The sequence below is a fragment of the Echinops telfairi genome, unplaced genomic scaffold (assembly GCF_000313985.2).
Source record: "Echinops telfairi isolate 266 unplaced genomic scaffold, ASM31398v2 ScPeMD7_9;HRSCAF=40, whole genome shotgun sequence".
Classification (NCBI taxonomy): domain Eukaryota; kingdom Metazoa; phylum Chordata; class Mammalia; order Afrosoricida; family Tenrecidae; genus Echinops; species Echinops telfairi.
In genome coordinates, this window is record NW_022103906.1 from 45,836,579 (window position 1) to 45,861,804 (window position 25,226).

The 25,226-nt window shown below is 41.5% G+C and overlaps 1 protein-coding gene across 2 annotated transcripts in view; it reads right to left on the minus strand.

Moving 5' to 3' along the window:
* Positions 1-2,236: 2,236 nt before the first annotated feature.
* The window catches only part of ERI1 (exoribonuclease 1), a 34,820-nt gene continuing 11,830 nt past the window's right edge, over positions 2,237-25,226 (minus strand). For both annotated transcript variants that reach the window (XM_004696488.2, XM_045286962.1), the window contains exons 4-7: positions 23,731-23,814; positions 22,911-23,020; positions 16,657-16,771; positions 2,237-3,533 (exon numbers count right to left, since the gene is read on the minus strand). In XM_004696488.2, coding sequence (XP_004696545.1) covers positions 3,288-3,533; positions 16,657-16,771; positions 22,911-23,020; positions 23,731-23,814 — 555 coding nt within the window. In that variant the 3' untranslated portion in view covers positions 2,237-3,287. The remainder of the gene's footprint in view (positions 3,534-16,656; positions 16,772-22,910; positions 23,021-23,730; positions 23,815-25,226) is intronic.

Below are 25,226 nucleotides of genomic sequence, written 5' to 3' on the forward strand. Positions count from 1 at the left end.
TGATTGCACAGCCTGGTGTGCTTCTTCCATGTGGGCTTTGTTGCTTCTGAGCTAGATGGCCGCTTGTTTACCTTCAAGCCTTTAAGACCCCAGATGTTCTATCTTTTGATAGCTGGGCACCATCAGCTTTCTTTGCCACATTTGCTTATGCACCCATTGTCTTCAGCGATCGTATCAGGGAGGTGAGCACACAAACTTTCATACATTTTTATGAGTCACACTCACTCCCATTGAGTCGATGCCCACTCGGTCACTGGATATACTTGAGTGATGAAAATTTTGTTTGAAAATGTCAATACTTACACTATTCTGGACATTATGTTCTTTGCCAAAAACACTATAAACAACAAAAAAAGCAGCCAGCACTGAATGAAATAAACTTGAATGTGTGTAGCACAAATTAAGGGTTCACTGAATGTGCAACGCACAGAGGAAGTTAGTGCCAAAGGCCAAGTTGGAATGAGAAGGCTGGAATCACAGCAGGTCTTTAAAACCAGACAAGAGAACATGATTAATGGAAAAACTAGCTGGGAACAACAGTAGGCTGGTGCAGGTATGAAAAACCACAGGCCTAACTAATGTTGCCGATTGTTAAGTTGATATCTAAACCAAACCCACCCCACTGCCCTGGAGTTGACCCCAACTTATGATCTTATACCCCGTTACCAAATTGATTGTTCATCAGTGACCGTAGAGTTCCTGAGACTAGACCCTGACAGGAGCCACCCCATCTTTCTCCTGTGGAGGGAGAGGCGGGTGGTTTAGAACCCAGGCCCTGCATTTAGCAGGCCTGGAGCTCCTTAGAGTGACCCTGTAGGGCACAGTCCAGCTGCTCCTCAGATTTCCAAGGCTGTCAATCTACAGAAGCAGACTGCCTGCCTCATCTTCCACAAAGTAACCGGGTTGCTGGGTTTGCCACCTGAGATTCCAGATATCACTGAAGACTAAATAGTATTTTTTTTCTTTAGATGGGCCCTGGTGGTGCAGTGAGTTCAACATCAGGCTGCTTACTGAAAGAAGGGTCTCTGGTTTGAACCCACCAGCGGAAAGATTGACACCTTGGGAAACCCTGGGAGCAGAGCTAGTCTGCTCTCAGACATCGCTCTAAGCCTGAATTGACTGGACAGCAGGAGGCTTGTTAGAAATTCAACCCTGAAGTCAATTCGGACTCATGGCAGCCCTACAGGACGAGGTGCAATTGCCCCTGTGGGTTTCTGAGGTTGTGTATCTTTATGGGAGCTGCCAGCATCAGCTATCTCCCAGAGTCCCACTGAACCGAAAAGTCAGCAGTTCCAAGCCACTGGCCTTTCTGAAGGAAAAAGATGAGGCTTCTATAAACATATACAGCTCTGGAAACTCACGGGGCAGTTCTACCCTGTCCAATAGTGTTACTCGGAGTCAGAATTAAATCACTAGCAGTGAAATATCTTAAAAGCAGTGACCTACAAAAAAAAAAGAAAAATTTAAATCAGAATAGAAAGATGAACTCCTAATGTGCAAGATCATCAACTTAATCAGAGTAAGTCTCATTGGTCTCAGCAAAATCCCAAATGAAATTAGGGGCAAGGTCAGAGCCTCACAAAGCAGCCGAAAATCAGTCAGAAGTGATTAAAATCGGCAACGACTTCATTTGATTTGGAGCCAGTCAATGTCCATGGAAGGGGCAGTTGGGAACTTGGAGGGTGTGTTGTCCTGGGCAAATGGGGACAAACAACCTAAGGCGTCAGAAGGCAAGCCCGTGGCTAATGTGTGCCTGACCCACGCCATGCTACTTGTTGCCTGCACGCCTGTGAAAGGTGGCCAATACATGAAGAAGACCGGCAGGGAATCGAGACATTTGGATTGTGGTGCTGGTGAAGGGTACTTAGGGCACCATGGGCTGCCAGGAGAACAAGCAAACCCGTTTTAGAGGAAGTTCAGTCAGAACGCTCCTTACAAGCAAGGATGTGAGACTTCATCTCGTGTGCTTGGACATGTTATCAGGAGACCACTCCTGGAGAAGAACACCATGCTCGGCAAAACAGAAGGCGAGGGAAGGAAGAAGAGTCTTCAGAGGGATGTAGACGGTGGTGGCAACAACCAGCTCCGCATGGGGAAGACTGTGAGGATGGCAGAGCCCGGGCTGGGTGTCGCTCTACTGTCCACCGGTGGTCAGAACCAACTCAGTGGCACGTGGGCATCCCAGCAGTCCCTACCGGTGTCCGATCAGATCAAGCAAGCACGCTCCTGGCTTAACTCTAGTGAAGGCCAAGGTTACTTTTATTCTCAATAATCAAAACATAAGACATGGTAGAAAGCATTACTTGACCTATTAATATGACTCACAACATTGAATTCAAATGCAAAATTAAGTGGCAACCCTTAATTTTAAGTCTATTTGAAAGCATGGTCTCCTAGATTTAAGAAACTAAGAGCAGATATATATATAACAAGAGGAAGATGAACAATAGCACCCCAATTTTTTAAAATCCCACTGATTTATCTACGTAATATAAAGCTCAAACTATAAAACAAAACAAAGAGCATAGTGCCGAGTCGTTCCTAATTCATTGTAACCCTAGAACAGAGTAGAACTGGCTCACGGTCTCCAAGACCTTTACTACGGAAGCAGATCGCCACATCTACCACCAGCGGGGCAGCTGATCACTCAGCCACTGTCTCTCTAGTGTCCCTTTAAATTTTCTCCAGACTTCATTGATTTAATCTGTAATTAAATGATTGACTGGACACTCCTTAACATATAGCACCAGTCTCCAAATTATGAGTTGAAAAGAAACACAGGCATATATGTATGTGTACCACATACTTTATGAAATTCATACAAGAACGATGATATTTCCTAAAAACAATACACTAGATAAGGCCTGCCTTCCAGTCCTGTCTGAACTTTATGAAATGATTTGATCTAAATTATGTCAATGTAGAAATGTATCCTATTTTTAACACCAAAAAGGTAACATTCAAGGGGAGAGCCAATTAAACTTTGCATTTTAAAACCAAAAGGAAAACATCTTGATGTCTTAAATTGTAAAATTCAGTTCTAAGCAGGAACTATTACTGGGTAACAAATACTGCTCATCTCAAAAGTGCTGGTGACAAAGAATTCAGTACACCCTTCCCACAAAATCTGTTCATGTACATAGATATAACTAGCTACAAGTATAACTGAAATAGCATTTTAAATGTTCAAGGTGCTCGGAATTGCAAAGGACCAATTCACTGAGTATTCATCTGCCACCTCTTTGCAGCAACTCCAGTTAGGAGGGAAGATTCACTGAAAAAACTTCCTATTGTTTTCTAAAGTGTGGCATTTGTGGAGCCGGCGTGCCCTCTAGTGGTTGGGAAGAGGATACACTCATTAGCTGTCCGGCGTGCATTTTCTCGTTGACGCGGAGTTCACAGCCATCCTGAAGCATTCGCACGGCGATCCGAGCAATGTTCCTGGAGTCATCGAGTCCACTGTGAGGCCGCCCGTCATAACTCATTCCCAGTTTTTCCAGCATGATTGTCAGTTTGGTTTGGCTTCTAGGAACCTGAAGCAGACAGATAACGTAATAAATAATTTAAACTGCACTATTAAAGGAGCCTGGTGGCATAGTGGTTATGAATTGGGCTGCAATCTGCAAGGCGAGCAGTTCGAAATCACCCACCGTTGTGTGGAAAAAAGACCGGGCTTTCTACTCTTGTAAAGAGTTAGTCTCAGAAACTCACAGGGGCCGTCCTACCCTGTCCACCAACTAGACAGCAGGGAGTTCCCGGTTCTTACGCAGCCACGGGTAAAGGGCCCAGCAAGAGCAACAGTGACAGACAAATCCAGTAACGCAAAGGACAGTACTCTCTTGGCCAACTAGATAATTGAAGCTTTCAGAGTTAAGAAATTATCTTGGAATTTTAGGTGAAAATACTAGCAGATGGGATCCTTACGCATTTAAGCATTTTATGGCATTTGAAATCTAGCGAACCATTAATTACAGGGAATGTGTTTGGCCTGTGGCGAAGATTACTGGGGAATGGGGATGTGCTGGTCTGCATATCAAACCCAGAAGAGTTGGGGCGAAATTCCACTCTCATCGAATTCTAATACGAGTGCACCTCTCACCACTGTCCTGCATTCACACTGCTACCAGAAAGAAGCTTAACTTGGTTAAGCTTGGCATTTGTGTCTATACTACTTAGATATTTTTAAGACTCAGCTTCTAAGTTTATAAAATAGCAACAACTTCACTGTTAACTCACAGGGTCACTGGAAGAATTACAAAGCACATAATGTACAAGAGCCCCGATGAAATGTGGGAAACTGAGGACAAGGAAGAGCATATGTAGACAAATTCTCTATGGTCATATGTAAGGATTCAGGGAAGCCTTGACTCTGGTGGAGGAAGGCCTTCACATTTGTGAATTGGAGATGAATCCCAGTAACACTTCCCTAACTAAATTATTCCCCACAATGTCCCCCCGTAATACTGTCAATGTTAAGATGCTGCCTGTAAGCACATGGTTGCTACTATACCCTTTAAGGTTCACTGCGTGAAGGCTGTCTGCCATCAAGAGCGATCAGGCCACTCCACCCTAAGTGCGGCCCACTCCCCTCTGATAAGGATCAGAGATTGCTCCCCTGGAGAAAAGCTCAGGGACACGAAAGTTTAAGCCAGCTCAGCGACTACCAAGATTAAGCTGCCATCTTTTTTATTAAATCATTTTATTGGGGTCTCATACAAACCTTGTCACAATCCATACATCCATTCACTGTATCAAGCACATTTGTTCCTCATTCTGAAAACATTTGTTTTCTACCTGAATCCTCGGTATCAGCTCATTTTCCCCCTCCCTCCCCTCACGAACCCTGGATAATTTATAAATTATTATTTTGTCTTATCTTACACTGTCCAACATCCCCCACTTTTCTGTTGTCTGTCCCCCAGGGAGGGGGCTATAATCGGTTCCTTGTAATAGGTTCCCCGTCTAACCCACCTTCCCTCCACCCTCCCAGAATCGCCACTCTCACCAATGGTCCTGAAGGGCTCATCTGTCCTGGGTTCCCTGTGTTTCCAGCTCTTATCTTTATCAGTGTACATCCTCTGGTCTAGCCGGATTTGTAAGGTAGAATTGGGATCATGATAGTTGAGGGGAGGAAGCATCAAAGGCATCAAAGAACTAGAGGAAAGTTGTATGTTTCATCATTGCTACACTGCACCCTGACTGGCTCGTCTCCTCCCTGTGACCCTTCTGTAAGGGGATGTACAGTTGCTACATATGGACTTTGGGTCCCCACTCTGCACTCCTTTTGTCTGATGTTTCTTTCATTTACCCTTCAATTACACAACCGTCCCTTAGAATCCATTCGGTTGTGGAGGTTGGTCCCCCACAATGAACATTAATAATTGTCTAAGCTGTGATACCAAAATGAGCTTATTTTTGGCTTTCCACAAAACAGCACCAAAAAATGTACTTTAAACAATCGTTTCCATCTCTTTTTACTCTCAAAACTTTATTTTTATATCACTCTTTACCTGTCATTTTTATAAAGCTCCAAACATACACAGCAAAACTTGGATTAACCATAAAATAAAACAAAAAAACCCCAACAACCCCCATCAAGCCCGTTGCTGTCAACTCACTCTGACTCACAGTGACTACAAGAGGAGATCTGCCCCAGCAGGTTGCCGAGACTGGGGTCTTTCTCTTAGGAGCACCTGGTGGGTCTGAACCGCTGGCCTTCAATGAGCAGCTGAGTGCTTATAACCCCTGTATCACCAGGGCTCCAGCTTTAACTGGTAGGCACTAGCATTCCCTTTTTGTTTGTTTGTTTGTTTGTTTGTTTAAACGGGGAAGAAAAGTGGATACTACCACCCAAAAGAGAAATGTCGTAGTCCAAAGAAAAGGAAACATGGAAAGCAATGCACAATCCTTTCTCTATCATTATTCTCTTGGATCCAGGCAGTACTGGTTACACTGGCTTCACTGAAACTGTTCAGACAAGTGAAAAAACAATACACACACTGCAGTCCATTCTGACTCACAGTGACCCTATACGGTAAGTGTAACTGCCCTCAAGTTTCCTAGGCTGAAATCTCTATGGGAGCATACTGTCAGGTCCTTTCTCCCAATGAGTCTCTCTGGTTCAAAGAACCGGCCTTTCAGTTAGCAACCCAGCACTTATCCATTGTACCACCAACGCTCTTTTCTATATACACACATGTGTAATGTACATGATAAGTAAGAGTACGACATGGCAAGCAAGTCCTGCTATTACACAATGGATACAGGAGAACATTGACAGGAAGCTGCCAGAAAGTCAAGCCAGATTCTGAAAAGATCTTACTGCCGACAGCAGATGGACACTGACTGAAAGCAGAGACTACGAGGAAGATGTTTACTTGTGCTTTATTTGATTATGCGAAGACATTCAACTGTGTGGACCACAACAAGTTATGGATTAACATTGTCAAGAACGGAAACTCAGAATACTAAGTTATGCTCATGCACAACCTGTACAAAGACCAAGAGGAAGTCATTCAAACCAAACAATGGAGTACGACTGCATGGTTTAAGATGCAGAAAGGTTTGTGTCATGGTTGTATTCTGTCACCATACTTACTTCAGCTGTATGAGGAGACATTAATCCGAGACCCTGATTAGAAAATCATATGTATAATATGAAGAAGAATGTGACAGTAGGTTCCCTAACAACCTTCCATAAGCAGATGGCACACCTCGCTTACTGAAAGTCAAGAGCAGGTCAAGCAGTGGTGAAAGCAAAGAGCTGTGGCCTTCGGTATGGATCACAGCTCAGCAGAAAGAAACCCAAGTCCCCTCGATTAGACATGTAAGCAGCACAGTAATAGAGAGAGAACAACGAAGCTCTCAGAATTCTCTTTTCACTCGGAACCACAATGCATGCCAATGGAGGCAGCAGTCACAAAGTTACACAACACACTGCATCGAGCAAATCTGCTGCACACGTATTTCAAAGAAATGACGGCACTTTGAGGACTAGGGTGCACACAATCCAAACCACGCTATTATCTGTCACCTCGTGCACGCAAAAGTCAGACAGCCAATAATAAAAACAAGCACTGGTATTTTCCAGTTATGGTGCTGAATAATACTGAATGGACCACACAACCCCAGAAGAACTAACAAATCTGTCCTGGGAGAAGAAGTATGACCAGATTGCTTCTTAGAAGTGAGGATGGCGAGACTTTGCCCCATGCACTTTGCAGGAACCCGTGCCTGGAGAAGGACATGGCGTTTTGTAGAGGGTTGTCAGAAAAGATGGAGCCCTCCAATGATGGACTGACAGAGTGGTTATAACAACGGGCTCGAAGCCAGAAACGATGATGAAGGTGGCACAAGGCCTGGCAGTGCTGTATTCTGTTGCACGTGTTATAAGTGAATAAATGATACCAACAACAATATGACACAAAGGGAATCTCTCTCCCAAATGATGCTCCCCATACCCTATTTCTTAAGGAACACTGCTAGCCCTGTTGAGTAGGTACTAGGCTTCTAACTGCAAGTTCAGCAGTTCAAATCCGGCAGCCATTCCCTGGAAGAAAAAATGAGGCTATCTGCTCCAGTAAAGAGTCACAGCCTCAGTTCAAACCCAATCCCTTCTTCTCTAGCGGAAGATGAGGCTGCCTGCTCTGTAACCGTTGACAGTCTTGGAGACAAACACTGAGGAGCAGCTCTACTCCCCACCACAGGGTCAGTGAGTCTGAATCAGCTTCATGGCAATGGTGTGATCTGGGTTCACCTTTTCTTGCTCCTGGCTGACCAGAATGCAGGAGTGGACAGGATTTAACAGAGCCATAGACAATCAGAAAGCAATCTTCTTTCTAAAGATGGGATTTGTAGTCAGTTATAGCGCTGTCTTCCCGCTACTTTTGCAGTTGTTCTAATCTATGCAGCTGGTAAATCTAAACATTGGTAAACTGGAAATGAAGTGTATTATGAAGAGGGCGCCCCAGTAGTTAAGTATTCAGCTGCTAGCTGAACGACTGGCGGTTTGAACACCCCAGTACTCACTAGCTCTGGGGGAGAAAGATGTGGTAGTCTAAGAGAAAGGATTTGACAATGACCCTACAGGACAGGGTGGAGCTAGTCCATAGGGTTCCCAAGGTTGCAAATCTATAAAGACCCAGGCTGTCACAGCTCTGCCTATGGAGTGGCAGGTGGGTCTGAATAGCTATCTTTTGGTCAGAAGCAAAGCCCTTTAACCACTGTTCCACTACGGATCCTTATACAGAGAGCCCCAGAGAATGTAAAAGGTACTTACGTACAAATTGTAGCTAAGTGACGAGGAAGCCATGTTGATTATCTTAAAGGCTACTGGAATTTCAAAGCAAGCAAAATAAAGTTTATGCTTAAAAATTCACAACTAACAAAAGTGTTCAGGAAGCAAATTATTTAAGAGTAAAACTTATTGCCCCCAAAAGTCTTAAGCTGAGAAGAATTTAATAATGCCAGCAAGTACAATATGAGTCAAATGCTAAGACAAAATGCAGAAGGAAAAAGTCAAAGGCTCTCATTCTGGAACATTAAGATAGGCCAACATATTGGTGACATGTCACATGATGCCAAGGAGGTTTTGAAGATAATCTGAAAATAACCGCTTTTCTATCCAATCTATTCTGTTAACAGATCATTACTATGGCATGTTGTCGCATTTGAAAGAATTATAAAATAAGGATGAAATTTAAAAAGCATTTTCTGCTGCAAAGAGGACAAGATATATTTATGCCCTATCAAAGGTAGGCACTATAATTTTAATGAAAGAGAGAAACCCTGACAGTGCCACAACGCACAGCTTTCTTCAGAGAGGCAGTGTCAATCATGAGGGTAAAATGAGATTCATGCTTTCAAACCATGTGAATTCCGAGACCAAGAGCTAAAAACCCCGCTTTCCCTGCTGGCATCGTGTGCAGGGGGCTGGTGTGGACATGCGTTTTCAAGTTCTAGGGCCCTCGGGGACTTGCGGAGCAATGAGGGAGTGACTGGGAAGCCCCTATGCAGTTCTGTAAGAACTACCAGCCCATCTTCCAAAGTGCTCTGTCATTGTGCATTGCCAACGAGAATGCAACCGTTCTGAGGTCATTTCACATACTTTGGACATCCTATCCCTCAAAAAGCAATCCTGCTTCGTCGAGGGTCAGCAAACCAGGAAGACGTCCAAAGAGATGGACCGGCACAGTGACTGCGACAATGAACTCAAATACAATTCTGAGGACGGTGCAGTCTGAGCAGTTTCCTTCCAGTATGGGAGGCCACCACGAGTTGGAGACAACACAATGGCACTTAACAATGACAGGCACCTCACTGATTTCACTTACAAACCCAGCTAATACACATATGATGGAAAGGATTTTTTACGTGCTTAACCAGCTATATGTATGTAGCACTTTGGTGAGGTTCTGGTCAGATCACTTACCCATTGCAAATATTTTCCCAGTAACTGCAGCATGGCTTCATTTTGTTTTTTCATTAAAATATATATATATATATATATATATATGTATTTCACAGAGGGTAAGCTTTGAATTTTAAAGTTTACTTTAAATTTTAAAGGAAAAGAACACCCGACGTCCCCTCCAGGTGAACTTTGCTTTCTGTACTTAATCTAAACACTCATCACCAAGTCCAAGGCCATCTGCACTTCCTTCCCCGTTCCCTTCTGCAGTTTCACAATATTTAGGCAAGTGATGCAATTTGAGTGAGTTTAGGTGAGAGATGTAGGGTTAGTGTTGAGATATGGGGTTGTTCTGTTTAGATCTTTGCATGTGTTCCGTGTTCTAACATCGTGTAATAAAAAGATTCTATGGCCTCCACTGGACTGCTTCTGTTCCTCTGTCCAAGGTGAGCTGACTATGTTTCCATTCTGTTCCACACGTCCGTTTGTTAAACCTTCCAGCACACGGGCACGATCACTAGAGCTTTCCAGTTAAGGCATGAAGTCAGCCAGTGCAAGTCCTCCTATTTTGTTCTTCTTCCAGTATTGTGTTGGCAATTCTGGTCTTTTCATACAAGCCATATAATCAATTTGTCAATAGCCATTAAATAATTTGCAAGATTTTCATTAAGATTGTTTTGAACATATGGCTCAAGCTGGAAAAGAAGTGTGGTGATTTCCCTTCTTGTATCTTGAACATATTTTTCGAAGACATTAAACCAAACTGCCAGTGAGTCCATTGTGACTCATAGTGACCTACAGGACAGGGCAGAACTGCCTCTGTGCGTTTCCAAGACTGCAACTCTTTAAGGACGTTGAGAGCCTCCTCTTTCTCCCTCGGAGAAGCTGATGGTTTCAAACCGCTGACCTGTCAATTAGCAGCCCAACATGTAACCCGCTATGCTACCAGGTTCCTCTCCCTTCTATTCCTAATTTGCTGATAATCCTTAATATGAATGGCTGTTTGAGTTTGTTAAAAGCATTCTTTAGCATCTACTGATGTACATGTGAACCTCACCAAATAGAATACACCGGAATCACACTGACCACATCTGTGACACAAGACAATGGAGCAGCTCAATATCGGTATACAAAACAGGAAGAGACCGGCAACTGCTCATATGTAAGGTCAGGCTGAAGCTGAAGAACATTTTAAGTGACAAGAGTCAAAATCCAATCTTGAGTCTATCTCGTCTGAATTCTGAGAATTCAGAATTAAAGGCAGATTTGACACGCCGAGCACTGATGGCAGAAGACCTGACAAGGGGGCACCCAAACAAAATGATGCTCATCTGCTTTTCCTGATGTGTGGGGGAATAGTGCATTTGGAGTTTGTTCCACCAGGTCAGACTGTTAATCAAGCTTTCTACTTAGAGGTTCAGGAAAGACTGCATAACAGTGTGTGGCAAAAAGGAGGTAATTTGTGGCAGAAGGGGGGCTGGATTTGCCAAGACAATGCACCTGCTCACACAGCCATCTCAGTGTGGCAGTTTCTGGCAAAAAACAACAGGCCTCTCTTGCTCCACATACCTGACTCACCTGACTTTGCTCTATGCCACTTCTTTTTGTTTCAGCAAAGGAAGAGGGACATGAAAGGACAGTGCTTTGATGACATCAAAGAGGTAAAGGAAAAACGAGAGAGGTGCTATCGGCCATTCAAGCATATGTTTGAAAAATGTCTAAGAATGGAATTTCAGATTTGACAAATGTATAAGGTGTAATGGAGAGTACTTTGAAGGTGATAAGGTTGTTTTGTAAAAAGATATTTCAATACATAATTTTGAAAAATTTCCAGTTTTGGGGGGTACCTCTCGTATGTCAAGTATGACATCAGGAGCATCAGACATGAAGTAAAGGGTCATTAAAATGTCAAGAAAAAAGAAAAAAAGGCCAAAGTGGATGTCAGAAGAGTCTCTGAAACTTGTTCTTGAACATGAATAGCCAAAGCCAAAGGAAGCAAAGAAGTAAAAGAGCTGAACAGATATTTTCAAAGGGCAGCTTTCACGAAGAAAAAGTATTATAATCAAATGTGCAAAGATCTGCCATTAGAACGCTGATAGAAAACACAAGATCAGCATATCTCAAGCTGAAAGAACTGAAGAAAAAATTCAAGCCTCGAGTGGTAATATGGTCAGATTCTATAGGCAAGCCACTGAATGGTGCAGGAAGCATCAAAGCAAGATGAAAGGAAACACAGTCATTGTACCCAAAATAATTAGTTGGCATTCAATCACTCAAGAGCTGGCATTATCACCAAGAACTGATGGTACTGATGGAAGAAGTCCAAATTGCCCTGAAAGAAAACAAAGCTCCAGGAACTGATGAAATAACAATTGATATACTTCAACAAATTAATAAAGTACTGGAAGCACTCACTCATTATGTCAGAAATTTGGAAGACAGCTACTTAGCTGACCAACTGGAAGAGATCCCTATTTGGGCGCCTCCCAAAGAAAGCAAGGAAATACCAAATCTCACCAACATCACATGCAAGTAAGATTCTGCTGAACTCAACAATGGTTGCAGCAGTGTGTCAAGGAACTATCTGAGATTCGAGGAAGATTCAGAAGAGAAGATGGAATGAGGGATCTCACTGCTGATGTCAGATGGGTGTTGGCTGAAAACGGGACACAAGAAAACTGTTTACTTGGGTTTTCTTTACAACGCAAGGCATTTGACTGTGTGCATCATAACAAACTTGTGGTAGCACGGCGAATCTGGGAAGCCTAGAATCCTTCACGGTGCTTGTAAGGAACCTGTACATTTCAGTAGCCATCACGTCAATGGTCATCTTATGATCTTCTGCCATCAGTTTCTGAACCTCGGCCTCATTTTCTTCATTCAACAAGACTAGTGGGCTTCACTCTCTGGGCTCTCAACCACCCTTAAAATACTCACTCTATCTAAACACTGTTATCTTACGTGAGGCAGCAGTCCCATAAACGTGTTATAACGCTTCAATGATTGGGGAAGACGTTCACTTGAATTTTGTTAAAATTTTTACATTATCCCTGATTTCAAAATCACTTTCTCCATGGCACGAAGATATCTGTTATAAAGGAACCCTAACAAGACTAAGCCACGTGTATTACTGAGAACGTGTTTCCAGCCATCCACTGATCAGAGACAGGTTTAAACCTGTTTCTGGAATCCAAGTTGCAATGCTTTTTGCCCGATCTTCACATTACTGATTGCATTCGAGTTGATATCTATTATGAAGAGAAGTGCCCCCCACACACACACGGCGGGGGAAGCATGAAAGGATAGGCTAATAAACTACAAAAACATCTACTCAGAAGAGCACTGGCAGTGTCTTTATACTATTATACCTACAACTTTCTGATCACACTGATGTAAGCGACAGTTCACTTTTATGCGTTACATGACATAAATACAGAAGAGGGGCGCACACATCAGAGTAAATCACCAACTCTAGCTGTTAGGGGTCATCAGGTCCATTCTGACTCATAGCACCCCTTTGTACAATAGAATGAAACACCGCCGGGTCCCGCACCATTCTTACAATTCCCATGTTTGAGCCCGTTGTTGTAGCCACTGTATCAACATGGTGGTAACAATATATGTACATCTAGCAAAAAAGACTACAGAAAATGTATAGAAAAACTAGTCAATTTCTTTAAAAAATAAAATCACATAGGAAGCACACAAAAAGGAGCACTGGTCACCATGGATTCGGCACAGGCTACTTAATTACTAACTGTAAGTTCAAACCCACTCGTCACTTCTGGGAGAAAGATGAAGCTGTCCGTTCCCATAAGGATTTAGTGTCAGGAACCCTAAAGAGCTCTAGGATGGCAGGGAACGGAACAAAAGAGATGGCAAGGAAGTCTATGTCTGAGAAGTTCAAGAGGCAATTCAACCAATGACCAATATATAGATATTATTCTGCTCCAAACGTACAGTAATATGTATCCTCATAATAATTGGTAATATTATAAAGCTACTGTCAGTTTTTCTAGGCATGGAGACATATTTGTAAAGAATCCTATCTTTTGAAGACATATAATGAAGTGTTTATTGATGAGGTAAACTCAGCGATCTGCATCAGAATCATCAGGAAACCAAAAGGTGCACAAGTGTAGAACAAAGCAAAGCTGACTGAGTTTGGAACGGCTGAAACTGGCTAGGATGGTTCGCTGCACCACTGCTTACCTTTGTATATGGTGGTGATTTTTCAAAACATAAAGTATTGAAAAAAGAAAATCACAAAATAAGTGAAAACCTAAATCCATATAACACAGGAAAATACTTATAAATATAACCAATGACTAATATTCAAAATGAAGATCTTCAAATCAATAATGCATGCAAAATGCAGTCAACTCATGGATTAGCAGGCAAATATATATTAAAATTTCAATTATGCTACAAGGCACATAAAATATAAACATGGAGTTAGTGATAACAAAACTGGTTGGAGAGAAAATGGTAGGAGGTCTTCTGTTACTGAAGTTGGTAGTAACTTACCTCAGAATGTTGTTAATAAAAACTCAAGACAGTAGTATTAGCCTGCTTACTGGCATGAACCACCCATCACCCTCTCTGTGCACATCTTAGAAACCACTTCAACAGAGGAGCTGGGGACCCCACCTCAGCTGCGGTCAGATTCTCAAGCGAGGGGGAGGGAGAAGACCCTCTGTTGTCGCCATACAGCAGTGTGCTAAGGTCCTGGGATGTACATACACATAGTAAAGCCATAAAAGAAAACAAAGGCATGGTCATGACAGTACAAATTCTGGCTAGCTCTAGGAAAAGAGGAGGGTGCTTCGGGTGTGTAGCAGTGAAGTGTGCCTGACCCAAGCCAGGGTACTTTTAATAGCCTCATACGCATGTGAAAGGTGGACAGTGACTACGGAAGGAAGAAGCGATGCATTTCAATGACAGTCCTGGGGAAGAACATTCAAAGTACCATGGACTGCCAAAACAAACAGATCCAGCTTGGAAGAAGTACAGTAGGATGCTTCTTAGAGGCCAGGATAACAAGACTCTGTCTCGTGGACTTGGGACGTTATCAGGAGACCAGTCCCTGGAAAAGGACAGCATGCTGGGTACAGTACAGGGCAGCGCAAAAGAGGAAGGCCCTCAATGAGATGGACTGACAGTGGCTGCAACAACAGGCTCAACCGTAGGAGTAAGTGTGCTGATGACACAAGACCACCACGTGGTGCTCTGTTCTCCTGTACGCCACAGGGCCTGACGACGGTGATACAAAGCTATCACGTGTGAGCCATTTGTTCAAGTCCACCACTCATGGATATTTCTCAGTTTATGAAAATGTTATTAAAAACAAAACAAAATGCACTCCACCCCACCCTCCCCCACACAACCATGTTTTTCAGGAAAAGCACCTTTTCTCATAAAACTACCATAGATTCACTTCACCACAAAGCAGCAGTAAAGGGGAAATGACGACAATGCATGACAGTCCAGTGAAGGAAAGCCCTTGAGAAGAGACTTTAAGAGTCTGACTGCAGATCAATGGGCAACAAAGGAGCCAATTATTCAATCTGAAGAAAGCTGGAGAGCATTCTGCACAGTCCTAAGAACACAGGCACTGAATACTGGGGTGACTAGACAGGAAGTGGACTATGTGAGAAAGACGCAGGGAGGGGCAGGGCAGGCAGGAGCGGTGGTTTCACAGCTAAACCTTTCCCGTCCACAGCAGAGGAGTAAGTGTCTAAAATCCCAGAACTACTATAAACATGCAACAAACAATAGCAAATAAACATTAAGCCTTGGTGGCATAAATGGTTAAGTGCTTGGCTACTGATCAGAGGGTCAGTGGTAGTTCAAACCCACCCAGCTGTGCTAAGGACAGAGACTCAAGTCTACTTCCATCAACATTACAGCCAGGGTAAGTCAGGGCAGTTCTCCTGTAGATGGTGTCACGCCTTGAAATCAACTTATGTTGTGTCGAACCACACAACAAGGTAAATATTAAACAGGCAAAAACAAAAATTTCACAATATCTTCCTCGGAAGACTAGGAACCAGCACTAGTAAGGACTGTGGTAAGGGATGCTGTACTATTTGAAAAATTCATATGCATCGTATAAATTAAATGTTTAAACGAATTTTTAAAAGGTAGACAAATAAAAAATTAAAGGTTTACTTTAAGAAAAAAAAAAAGGGCAGTTAGTGGAGATGATTTGCTTGTTACAGAAGCAAGCATACATTAAATAACTACAATTTGAGAGGTTTGTCACTGAAGGTCATATTCATTTAATTTGTCTAAATAACTTCATTAGGAAAAATGATTTACCTTTCTTAGCAAATCTCAACAAATTAGGAATCTGAAAAGTAACTACTGATTATATGTCCTATGAGTAGGCTGTTGTGGTAGTTATATAATCATTTGTGTTGAGGATCATGGGTGTAGGGGTGGAGTCTAGTCTGTCAATCAGATCATAGCCAATGAGGCCTCCGTGTGGGCATGGCCTTCTCCTGAGAATCCTGTATTTCTTCCTTGGAGGCGGGACATACCTCTCTGCTCACTCCCTGGGAGATGGTGTTGCAGCTGACAAGACAAGGAACTACCTTAGTGCCCGGAACTGTAGAAGTCACATGGACCTACCCTGATGCAACCAGACCTCTGAAGCTGGAGAAGCCACATAGAGACCCCTGGCAGCACTGAGATGCTTACAATGCCACTGGATTCAAAGACTTTCTACCCACTGGTCTGTGACCATTCTACACTCAGTGTCACTGCATGTGTTTCAGGAGTCTGAAGAGGACTTAATAGATTGGTATTGGACATATGGGTTAATATGGACATATGGACTTAATCTGGACTGGGGTGGGAAGTTTTCTCAATGTTCAACTGCTCTTGTATATAAACCTCTCTTATATACATATGCGTGTTTATGAATTTGTTTCGCTAGTCAACCCAGACTAGCACAGCTGTGGTCCACATGGTTGGCCAATCGAAACCACGGGTTGCTTGTCAGGAGAAAAAACCTGGCTTTCTGCTCCTATAAATAGCTCAGTCTCTGAAACTCAAAGGGACAGTTCTACCCTGTCCTACAGGTTTGCTCTGAGTCTGGTATCCACTTGATGGCAGTGAATGAGGGTTTTTTTGTTTGATTTCTATGAAAAGAACTTGGTAAATCACAACTTAATCTGCATGCAGAACATAGTAAATTTATCAGTTAGAAAGGAGTTAAATCAGTTAAGTTTTACACATTTTACCTTGTAAAAGTTTCCGTATGACTTTCGAATATTGATCCACTCTTTGGCAAAGGGAGGATATCTGAGGCTGCTGAGTTGGCATTGAATGTTCAGGAACTTACTCATATCCCATGACCTTGTAATTAAAAGGCGAGGGGGGGAAAGGATACAATAAATTCCATTGTTATTTCAAATTATCATCTTAAATCATTCTAGGTTTTTTTCAGTTTTCATGTCAGTTGCCATTCTCACATTGACACATAACACCAGGCTGATCAAATTAACCTCGAATTCCCCAAAGGACTCATGGAGGGAAAAAATGTTTTAATCACAGAAAACTAGAAGTTGGCTGATTCTGATTAGGCTCCCTTGATTGATTTTATGGTTCTGATAAGCGATGTAGGTGTAGTATTTTTTTCATAATTCTAAAATAATTGTTTCCTACTTTACTTTCAAAGCTAGGTATCACATAAGGTCTCTGTGGACGTACGCTTTGAAAGAAAACAAAGCGAAACAAAAGCTTGTTAGGTGCCATCAAGGTGGTTCTGATTCATAGGCACTCTGCAGAACAGAATGAAACAGGTCCTGCGCCATCCTCACAAGCGTGGTTGGAGCCCACTGTCGCAGCCACTGTGTCCATCTATGCTGTCGAGTCTTCCTTTTTTAAAAAAAAATCATTTTATTAGGGGCACATACAACTCTTATCACAATCCACACATACATCCATTGTGCAAAGCGCATTTGTACATTCATTGCCCTCATCATTTTCAAAACATATGCTCTCCACTTCAGTCCCAGGCATCAGCTCATTCCCCCCCCCTCCCTCCCCGCTACCCCTCCCTCATAAACCCTTGATAATTTATAAATTATTATTTTGTAATATCTTACACTGTCCGACATCTCCCTTCACCCACTTTTCTGTTGTCTGTCCCCCAGGGAGGAAGTTATACGTAGATCCTTGTAATCAGTTCCTCCTTTCCATCCACCCTCCCGGTATCGCCACTCTCACCACTGGTGCTGAAGGGATCATCCGCCCTGGATTCCCTGTTTCCAGTTCCTATCTGTACCAGTGTACATCTTCTGGTCTAGACAGATTTGCAAGGTAGAATTGGGATCGTGATAGTCGGCGGGGGGGAGCATTTAGAAACTAGAGGAAAGTTGTATGTTTCATCGTTGCTACACTGCACCGACTGACTAGTCTCCTCCCCGAGACCCCTCTGCAAGGGATCTCCAGTGGCCTACAAATGGGCTTTGGGTCTCCACTCGCACTCCCCGCCTCATTCACAATGATATGATTTTTTGTTCTGATGATGCCTGGATACCTGATCCCATCAACACCTCATGATCATACAGGCTGGTGTGCTTCTTCCCTGTGGGCTTTGTTGCTTCTCAGCTAGATGGCCACTTGTTTACCTTCAATCCTTTAGAGTCTTCCTCTTTTTTGCTGCCCCGTTATTTTACTATGTATGAGGTCCTTCTCCGGGAACTTTTTCCTGATCACGTGCCCAAAGAACGTGAGATGAAGTCCTCCCATCCTCACTTCTCATCAGCGTCATGGCTGAACTTTTTCCAACACAGGTTTGTTTGCTCTCGTGGCAGTCTGTGGTTCTTTCAATACTGTTCACCAGCACTGTGATCCAAATGCACCAATTCTTCTTTTGCCTTCCTGAGTCAGTGTCCAAATATCACACGCGCATGAAGCGGTAATACCATGGCTTGGGTCAGGTGCACTTTGTCAAAGAAACACCCTTATTTTTCAACGAGAGGTTGTGGGCAGATTTGTCAGTGCAATGCATCATTTAATCTCTTGACTGCTGCTTCGATGACGATTAATTGTGGATCCAAGCAAGATGAAACCTTTGACAATCTTTTCTCTATCATGATGTTATCTATTGGTCAAGTTGTGAGGACTGTGTTTTTCTGTACACTGAGTTGCAATCCACACTGAACGCTACAGTACTTGATCTTAATTGGCAATTATTTCAAGTCATCCTCCTCTCTTAGCAAGCAAGGTTGGGTCATGGGCCTATTACAGGTTGTCAATCAACCTTCCTCCAATTCTCATACTGCATTCTTCCTCACATAATCCAGTTTCTGTTATTTGCTCAGCATACAGATCGAATCAATATGATGAAAGGAGACAACCCTAATGCATACCTCTCCTGAATCTAATCATGGAGTAGTCCCTTGTTCTGTTCCCACAACTGCGGTTCCACATGAGCACAATTAAGGGTTCTGGAATTCCTGTTCTTCTCAAGGATGATACAGTCCAAACCGTTGAATACTTTGTTCATATCCAACAAAACACAAGTACACATATTTCTGGCATTTTCTGCTTTCAGCCGAGTTCTGAGATCAACCAGGATAGTCCTTGCTATATGTGCTCTCCTGAATCAAGGCTGAATTTCTGGCAGATGTCAATGTATTGCTGCAACCATTGTTAGATGACCTTCAGCAACATTTTACGTATATGTGATATTAATAATACTGGTCTATAATTTACACATTCTGTTGTGTCACTTTTCTTTGGAATGGATAGCAGTGCAGATCCCATCTCGTCTTTTGGCTAAGTAGCTGTCTTCCAAATTTCTTGTCATAAACCATTGAGTGCTTCCAGTGTTTCTTCACCTTGGAACATTTCAATTGGTGTTTTATCATTCCCTGTAGCTTTGTTTTTGCTAATAATTTCAGTGCAACTTGGGACTTCCTTCAGTACCATGCTACCTCTTGATATGGTCAAATGTCAACTAGCTGTTTGGTACAGTGATTCTATGTATTCTTTCCACCTTCCTTTGATGCTTCCTGCAGCATCCAGTATTTTGCCCACAAAATGTTTCAATATTACAACTCGAGGCTTGAATTTTTCTTGAGTTCAATTTAAAAAATGTTGAGGTGTTCGTCCATGGCATTCTAACTCTAGGAAATTGTGCTTTTCATGATAATATTTTGTCTTCTTGAGCTGCCTTTTGAACTCAGCTCTTTAATTTCATCATCTGTCGCTTCCGTTATCTTTGATCTTTTCTTTCTTTCCTTTGCAATGACTTTTTGCTTTCTTCTTGTATAATTACTATATGACATCCCACGGCTCATCAGGTCTTCTGTCATTAGTGTTTAGAGCAGTGGTTCTCAACCTTCCTCATGCTGTGACCCTCTCATACAGTTCCTCATGTTGTGGTGACCCCCAACTAAAAATTATTTTCGTTACTTCATAACTGTAATTTTGCTACTGTTATGAATCGAACAACCCCGGTGAAAGGGGTCGTGACCCACAGGCTGAAAACTGCTAATTAAAGCATCAATCTGTTCCTGAGGTGTTCTTGAATTTCAGGTCAGATACACTCAAGGTTGTACTTTGGCTCTCGTGGGCTTGTTTCCATTTTCCTCAGCTTCACCCGTAACTTAGATCTGAGCAACTAATGGTCTGCTCCAGTCAGCCCGCGGCCTGGCTCTAGTGCTGATATTGAGCTTCTCCGTCGTATCTTCCCACAGCTGTGGTCCATTTGATCTCTGTGTATTTCCTCTGGACAATTCCACATGTATCGCCTTTTGCATTGCTGAAAATAGTTATAGGCGATAGGTCTTGAAAATTCGATCATGCAATCTCTGGCTTTGTTTTTGTCACCAAGGCCATATTGTCCAACTACTATTCCACCTTGTTTCCAATTTTAGCATTCCAATGACCAATAATTATCAATGCATCTTGAATGCATGCCTGATCAAGTTGTTGGTAAAATTCTTCCATTTCTTTATTAGTTTTAGTGGCTGATGCATACATTGGAAACATAACTGGAAGTTCGTGGTCGGTGGTGACACGGAAGCTGTGTCACTAGCACTGCACAATACCAGCAGTGAGCCGAGGAGGACAGCTTTCAAAACGGCTTCAGACTAAACAGATCACGAAGAAGGAAAAACTTCAAAGGAATTAACACCGAGAACCTTGTGGACAGCACAGAAAAACCTTGAAAGAAAAAATTCCTGGTTATCAAGTAGTTAGTCAACTTGGATAATTAAGTAGAATAGTGACTGTATAATGCAGAAACTGTTGGTTTAAACCCAGTTTTTCCTTGGTAAAACAGGAGGAATAATGGCACGAGAAATTATTGCTTTTAGTAGCAAAAAAAGTCCTCAGTCCAGCTGGTGTACTGGTGTCCAGAGTACTTTCCATTTGTAGATAAAGAGAATTTCAAACGAGTGCCTGCTTCAGGATTCTACTGCCTTTCTGCATTTTAAATATTCTCTCAGGCAACTCCCATCTAGCCTGAACTGCTTGCCTAACCTATCTAAATATTTCTGGAATTATAAATTGTTGTTAATGATCTGATTGCAAAATTGTATGGATTTTAAAAGACCTCTCCCAGACCTGACAGTTTTTCCAGAACTATAAATACTGTTATGGCAGAAACTACCTGTCCACTTGGATAGGAACAGCTCTTCTTTTGTTTAAAATCAATAGCAAATTTCTAGAAGTTCCATCAATATTTTCTAATACTTCTATAATGAAATATTTTGATAAAAAAATTTTAAATGTTAATTCTGATGTAATTATTTTATTCTTATTGTATCAACAACCGCTAAGTCCTCTATGTAGGTGATAACTCATGTTTAGAATGTGTCCATTATTTGACACAGAAGTTTTCTAGGGCTTTCTTTGGCTTTTATGGCATGATTGTCTTGAATCAATGTCTTTAATCCTGGTTTTAATCTTTCTTTCTTTTTTTTTTTCAATTAGCTGCCAATACAAATGATCCTAATCACAGAGACTATAACATTTCAGGGGGGAAAGAGTGAATGTGATTTATAATGTGTAGGGTAACACATAAGGCAGACATTGAATAATAATAAAGATATAGTTGGAAAAAAACCTTTCAGGAGAGAAAAGAAAAAGCACATAGGAAAAAAGATAAATCGTGGTAAAATTGTGGGAATAAAACAAGCAGGCAGTCCAAGGATCACAAAAAGATCTGTTTTAAATTAGGTCTTTAAGTTAAACTTGTAACTAAGTAGAAGCAGGTATCCATGGTTCTTCCTTAGTTTTGATTGTTTTCACCCCTTTCTAGGGAAAACTGTTGTTTTTTACATCATAGAGTCCATTTATTTTAAGTATCTTGAACATATCTTCCAGGCAGCAGTGTAGCCACTGGGTTCTTACTAAGCCTTACTGTAACCCATGAAAAGAGCGAGCCCTGGTGACACAAAATCCATGTTGAGTTTACAGACTAGCAGTTTTAACTCACTAGCTGCTTCTCAGGAGAAAGAAGCTGTCCTGTGACAAAGATGTATAGCCCTGGAAACCCTATGCAGAGTCACTATGAGTCAGCATCTACTCAATAGCAATGAGCTCTGGTTTCCAGTGCAAACGGTGCCCTAGGAGAAAAGTACCAGGATGCTAACCAAGAAGTTAACGCTTCAAGTCCACAGGCAAAAGATGAGGCAGTCTGCTTCCAAACAGATTTGCGACCGCAGGAACCCTAAAGAATAGTTCTACTTTGTCCTATAGGGTCACTGTGAGTCAGAATTAATGTGCGGGCAGTGGGTTTGGTTTTGGTTTAGTCCAGGACAAGCCTCTTAGACGTCTTTTCAGTGATTTAAAAGCTGCAGATGCAGCAAGTGGTGAAGGTGATTGGGACAGAATCTGTTGGAGTAGGGGTTGGTTCCATCGTTTCAAAGGGAGGGCAAGTTTACATATTAAGAACCAGTTCCAACTGTCAATAAGCTAAACTTACCCAAGTTGGACGTTTGTAATCCCAAGACACATTAATACTGGCAGTTGGATTACATAAATAGGTAGGTGGGGTTCAACTTTAAAAGCCAAGGAAAAGAGTTTGCACATTTTTTTAAAACAAGAAAGTGTTCTGATAAATTACGAGTCTTCAGAAAGCCATTTTATTTTTATATATGACTCTTCCTCTAATCATGTAGAGCTTTGCTTCTCCTTTTATCCTGGGGATTCAGAATTTAAGGAGGGATAATGTGAAAGGAACATGTTGGGCTCCTATGGGACTGGTGGTGCAGTGGTTAAGGCACCTGACTCCTCCCCCCAAAAGGCTGTTAGTTCAACCCGTCCATTTGCTCTGGGGAAGAAATACATGGCAGTCTGCTTCCTCACAGACTCACAGCATAGAAACCCGCTCGGGCAGTGCTCCTCTGTCCTGGCGGTGCTATGGGTTAGAATGGACTCTTCAGCAAGCGATAATACTCTTTGTGGCTACTCTAAAAGTTAAGTGATGGGCATTTTAAAAGACAAATTAAAAAGATTACGTTTTCTGGGTACTTACCCATCTGTTAATATAGAATATTTATACTTTGTGCCCAATTCCTTTAACTTCATCCAGTCAATTACTTTTTTCAGTACCTGAGGGAAGGTATCTGCTCTGTCTACCTGATCCTGAGGATATAAAAATAAAGCATAAAAAGCAAAGAAGTGACACGTAATCTTACAAAAGACTCATATGTTAGATAAAGGTGGACAGTAAGAGACAGTATTGTTTATTTTCTAAAGTCTTCATAATGTACCTTGATTTAGATCCACTGGGAAGTTTCGTTTTTAAGATAAGAGTTATTTGTAGCCAAACATTAGGCTTGCTTTCAATTACAGTACAAAAGCCCAGCACCAATGTCTAAGGTCATCCCCATGTGGCTCTTCTTCTCGAGCCTCAACCTAGTGGCATGCTGATTTTCCAGAGTGAAGAAACTGAAATTCTCTTCTAAATCATAAGCTTTCACACCCTCACATTGTCTCTCAATCTTAAATCTCATACTTCTCCACACCATACGATATAACACCGCAGGAACTGATCTTCCTAAAATGTACACCGCACTGCACTCCTCCTTAAAAACCTCCAGACTGCCCAGGTTCCCAGGAAAGAGCACACCTAAGAACCTTTGAGAGCTGCCCTCTCTTCTACAGCTCTATTTTCTCCATTGTCTTACTCTCCCACACACACTGGGACCATCCTGAACTATGCCTAGTTCTACCACTTCACATCTGCGTGTGCCGTCAATCTTCAGAGTACCACCTCACTGCTTCGTTGCGTATAACTGCTCAACCCCCCAAAACGTTCCAGTGCTAGAGAAAAAAGGACAGAGAATTATAACCTGAGTGATTCCAGTGAGACTGATGCAGAAATCCGAAAGTTGTGTGTTAATCTCTGGTTTCACATACTGCTGAAATGTATCTTCCTACAAGGGAAAGAAGTATCAAATTAAAGCATTTTACATGCCTTGAGATACATGACACACAAATAATTCAGTTACATAAAACTATAATACAAGGGGGTTCAAAAAGTTCATGGAAAAACTCCATTAACTTTCAGTTCAATTTTTCTGGAAACTTTTTGAAGACTTCTTGTAGGTGCTTAGGCAGACTTTTTCTCAGAATTTTAACAATTTAAAGATATTTCTCTACCTGGAATACATTCTTTTTCATAATAATGAAATTAAAATATATGTTTCATAGCTCAACACTTTTAAAGCTAAAGAAAATGTCTGAAGGAAGTCTACAAATGAAAACTTTGGTATTTCCCTAAGGAGAAAAATGTTGGTAATTTTGTTCATAATATCTCAAAACTATGAAACCTATTAATGTAATCTCTCATGAGACAAAATGGTTTTTTTCAAAAGAAAAACCAATATTGTGAAGAAATACTAATCTTAGGTAGAGAGGTAAATTAGATCCAGATTACTGCTCTCTGATTTACTCCTGGAAAGTACTTATATTTTTATATGAGGATTTTGCTGAGTTAAATTTTGAATAGTCAAAATTTGAGCAAATGATGTATAGTAATTTACAAGTGTGTTTTAGTGGTCATTTTTAAACTAAAAAATTTTTCATTCTTTCTTTCTTACACTAACCTCAGCAACAATTGTGAAAATGATATTAAGACCAGTTGTTATTATCATCAGACTCAAAACAATACCAAGTGTTTCATGTAGTCCAATACGGCCATGCTAAACCAGAACACCTTAAATCTACTTTTAAAAGTGAAGGGCAATGTCGAGGCATAAAAAGAAAGAGTAATTGTTAATCTGAGATAAAGAATCAAAGAATATTCTTTGTAGCAGAAGATAAAGTAAATGTTTGTATGCCCCCGCAAAAAAAACTTTGTACGCTACTAATCTAATAAACAGGTTAATAGTAAATGGAGACGAGAATTACAGAGGAGCAAAACCAGAGACTAGCAAAGAACATCATTTGAACTTTAAAGATTAGCTACTTACTAGATATAATTCAGGGAAGAAAAAGAAAAGTCACTGCTTAAACTGTATGAAATTTATATCCTTTTAAGTATCACTGTTTTATTTTATAATTTTAAGTGAAAATATTTTGTAAAAAACATTCTTTACCACTATAAGCAGCTGACAGTAAATACAACAATCATTAATAAAATGTATCCACAATTTAATACTCTCAAAAGAATGATGCTTTAGAGAACTATTCATTCATTGACCAAATATTTACATATTAGGTTGAAATAATAGTGCTATTAAAAAGAAAACAGAGGGGATAACAAACCCAGGGACAAGGGAACAACAAGCGATCCAAATTGGTGGGGAGGTGGGTGTGGGAGACCTGGTAGGGCAGGATCCAGGGG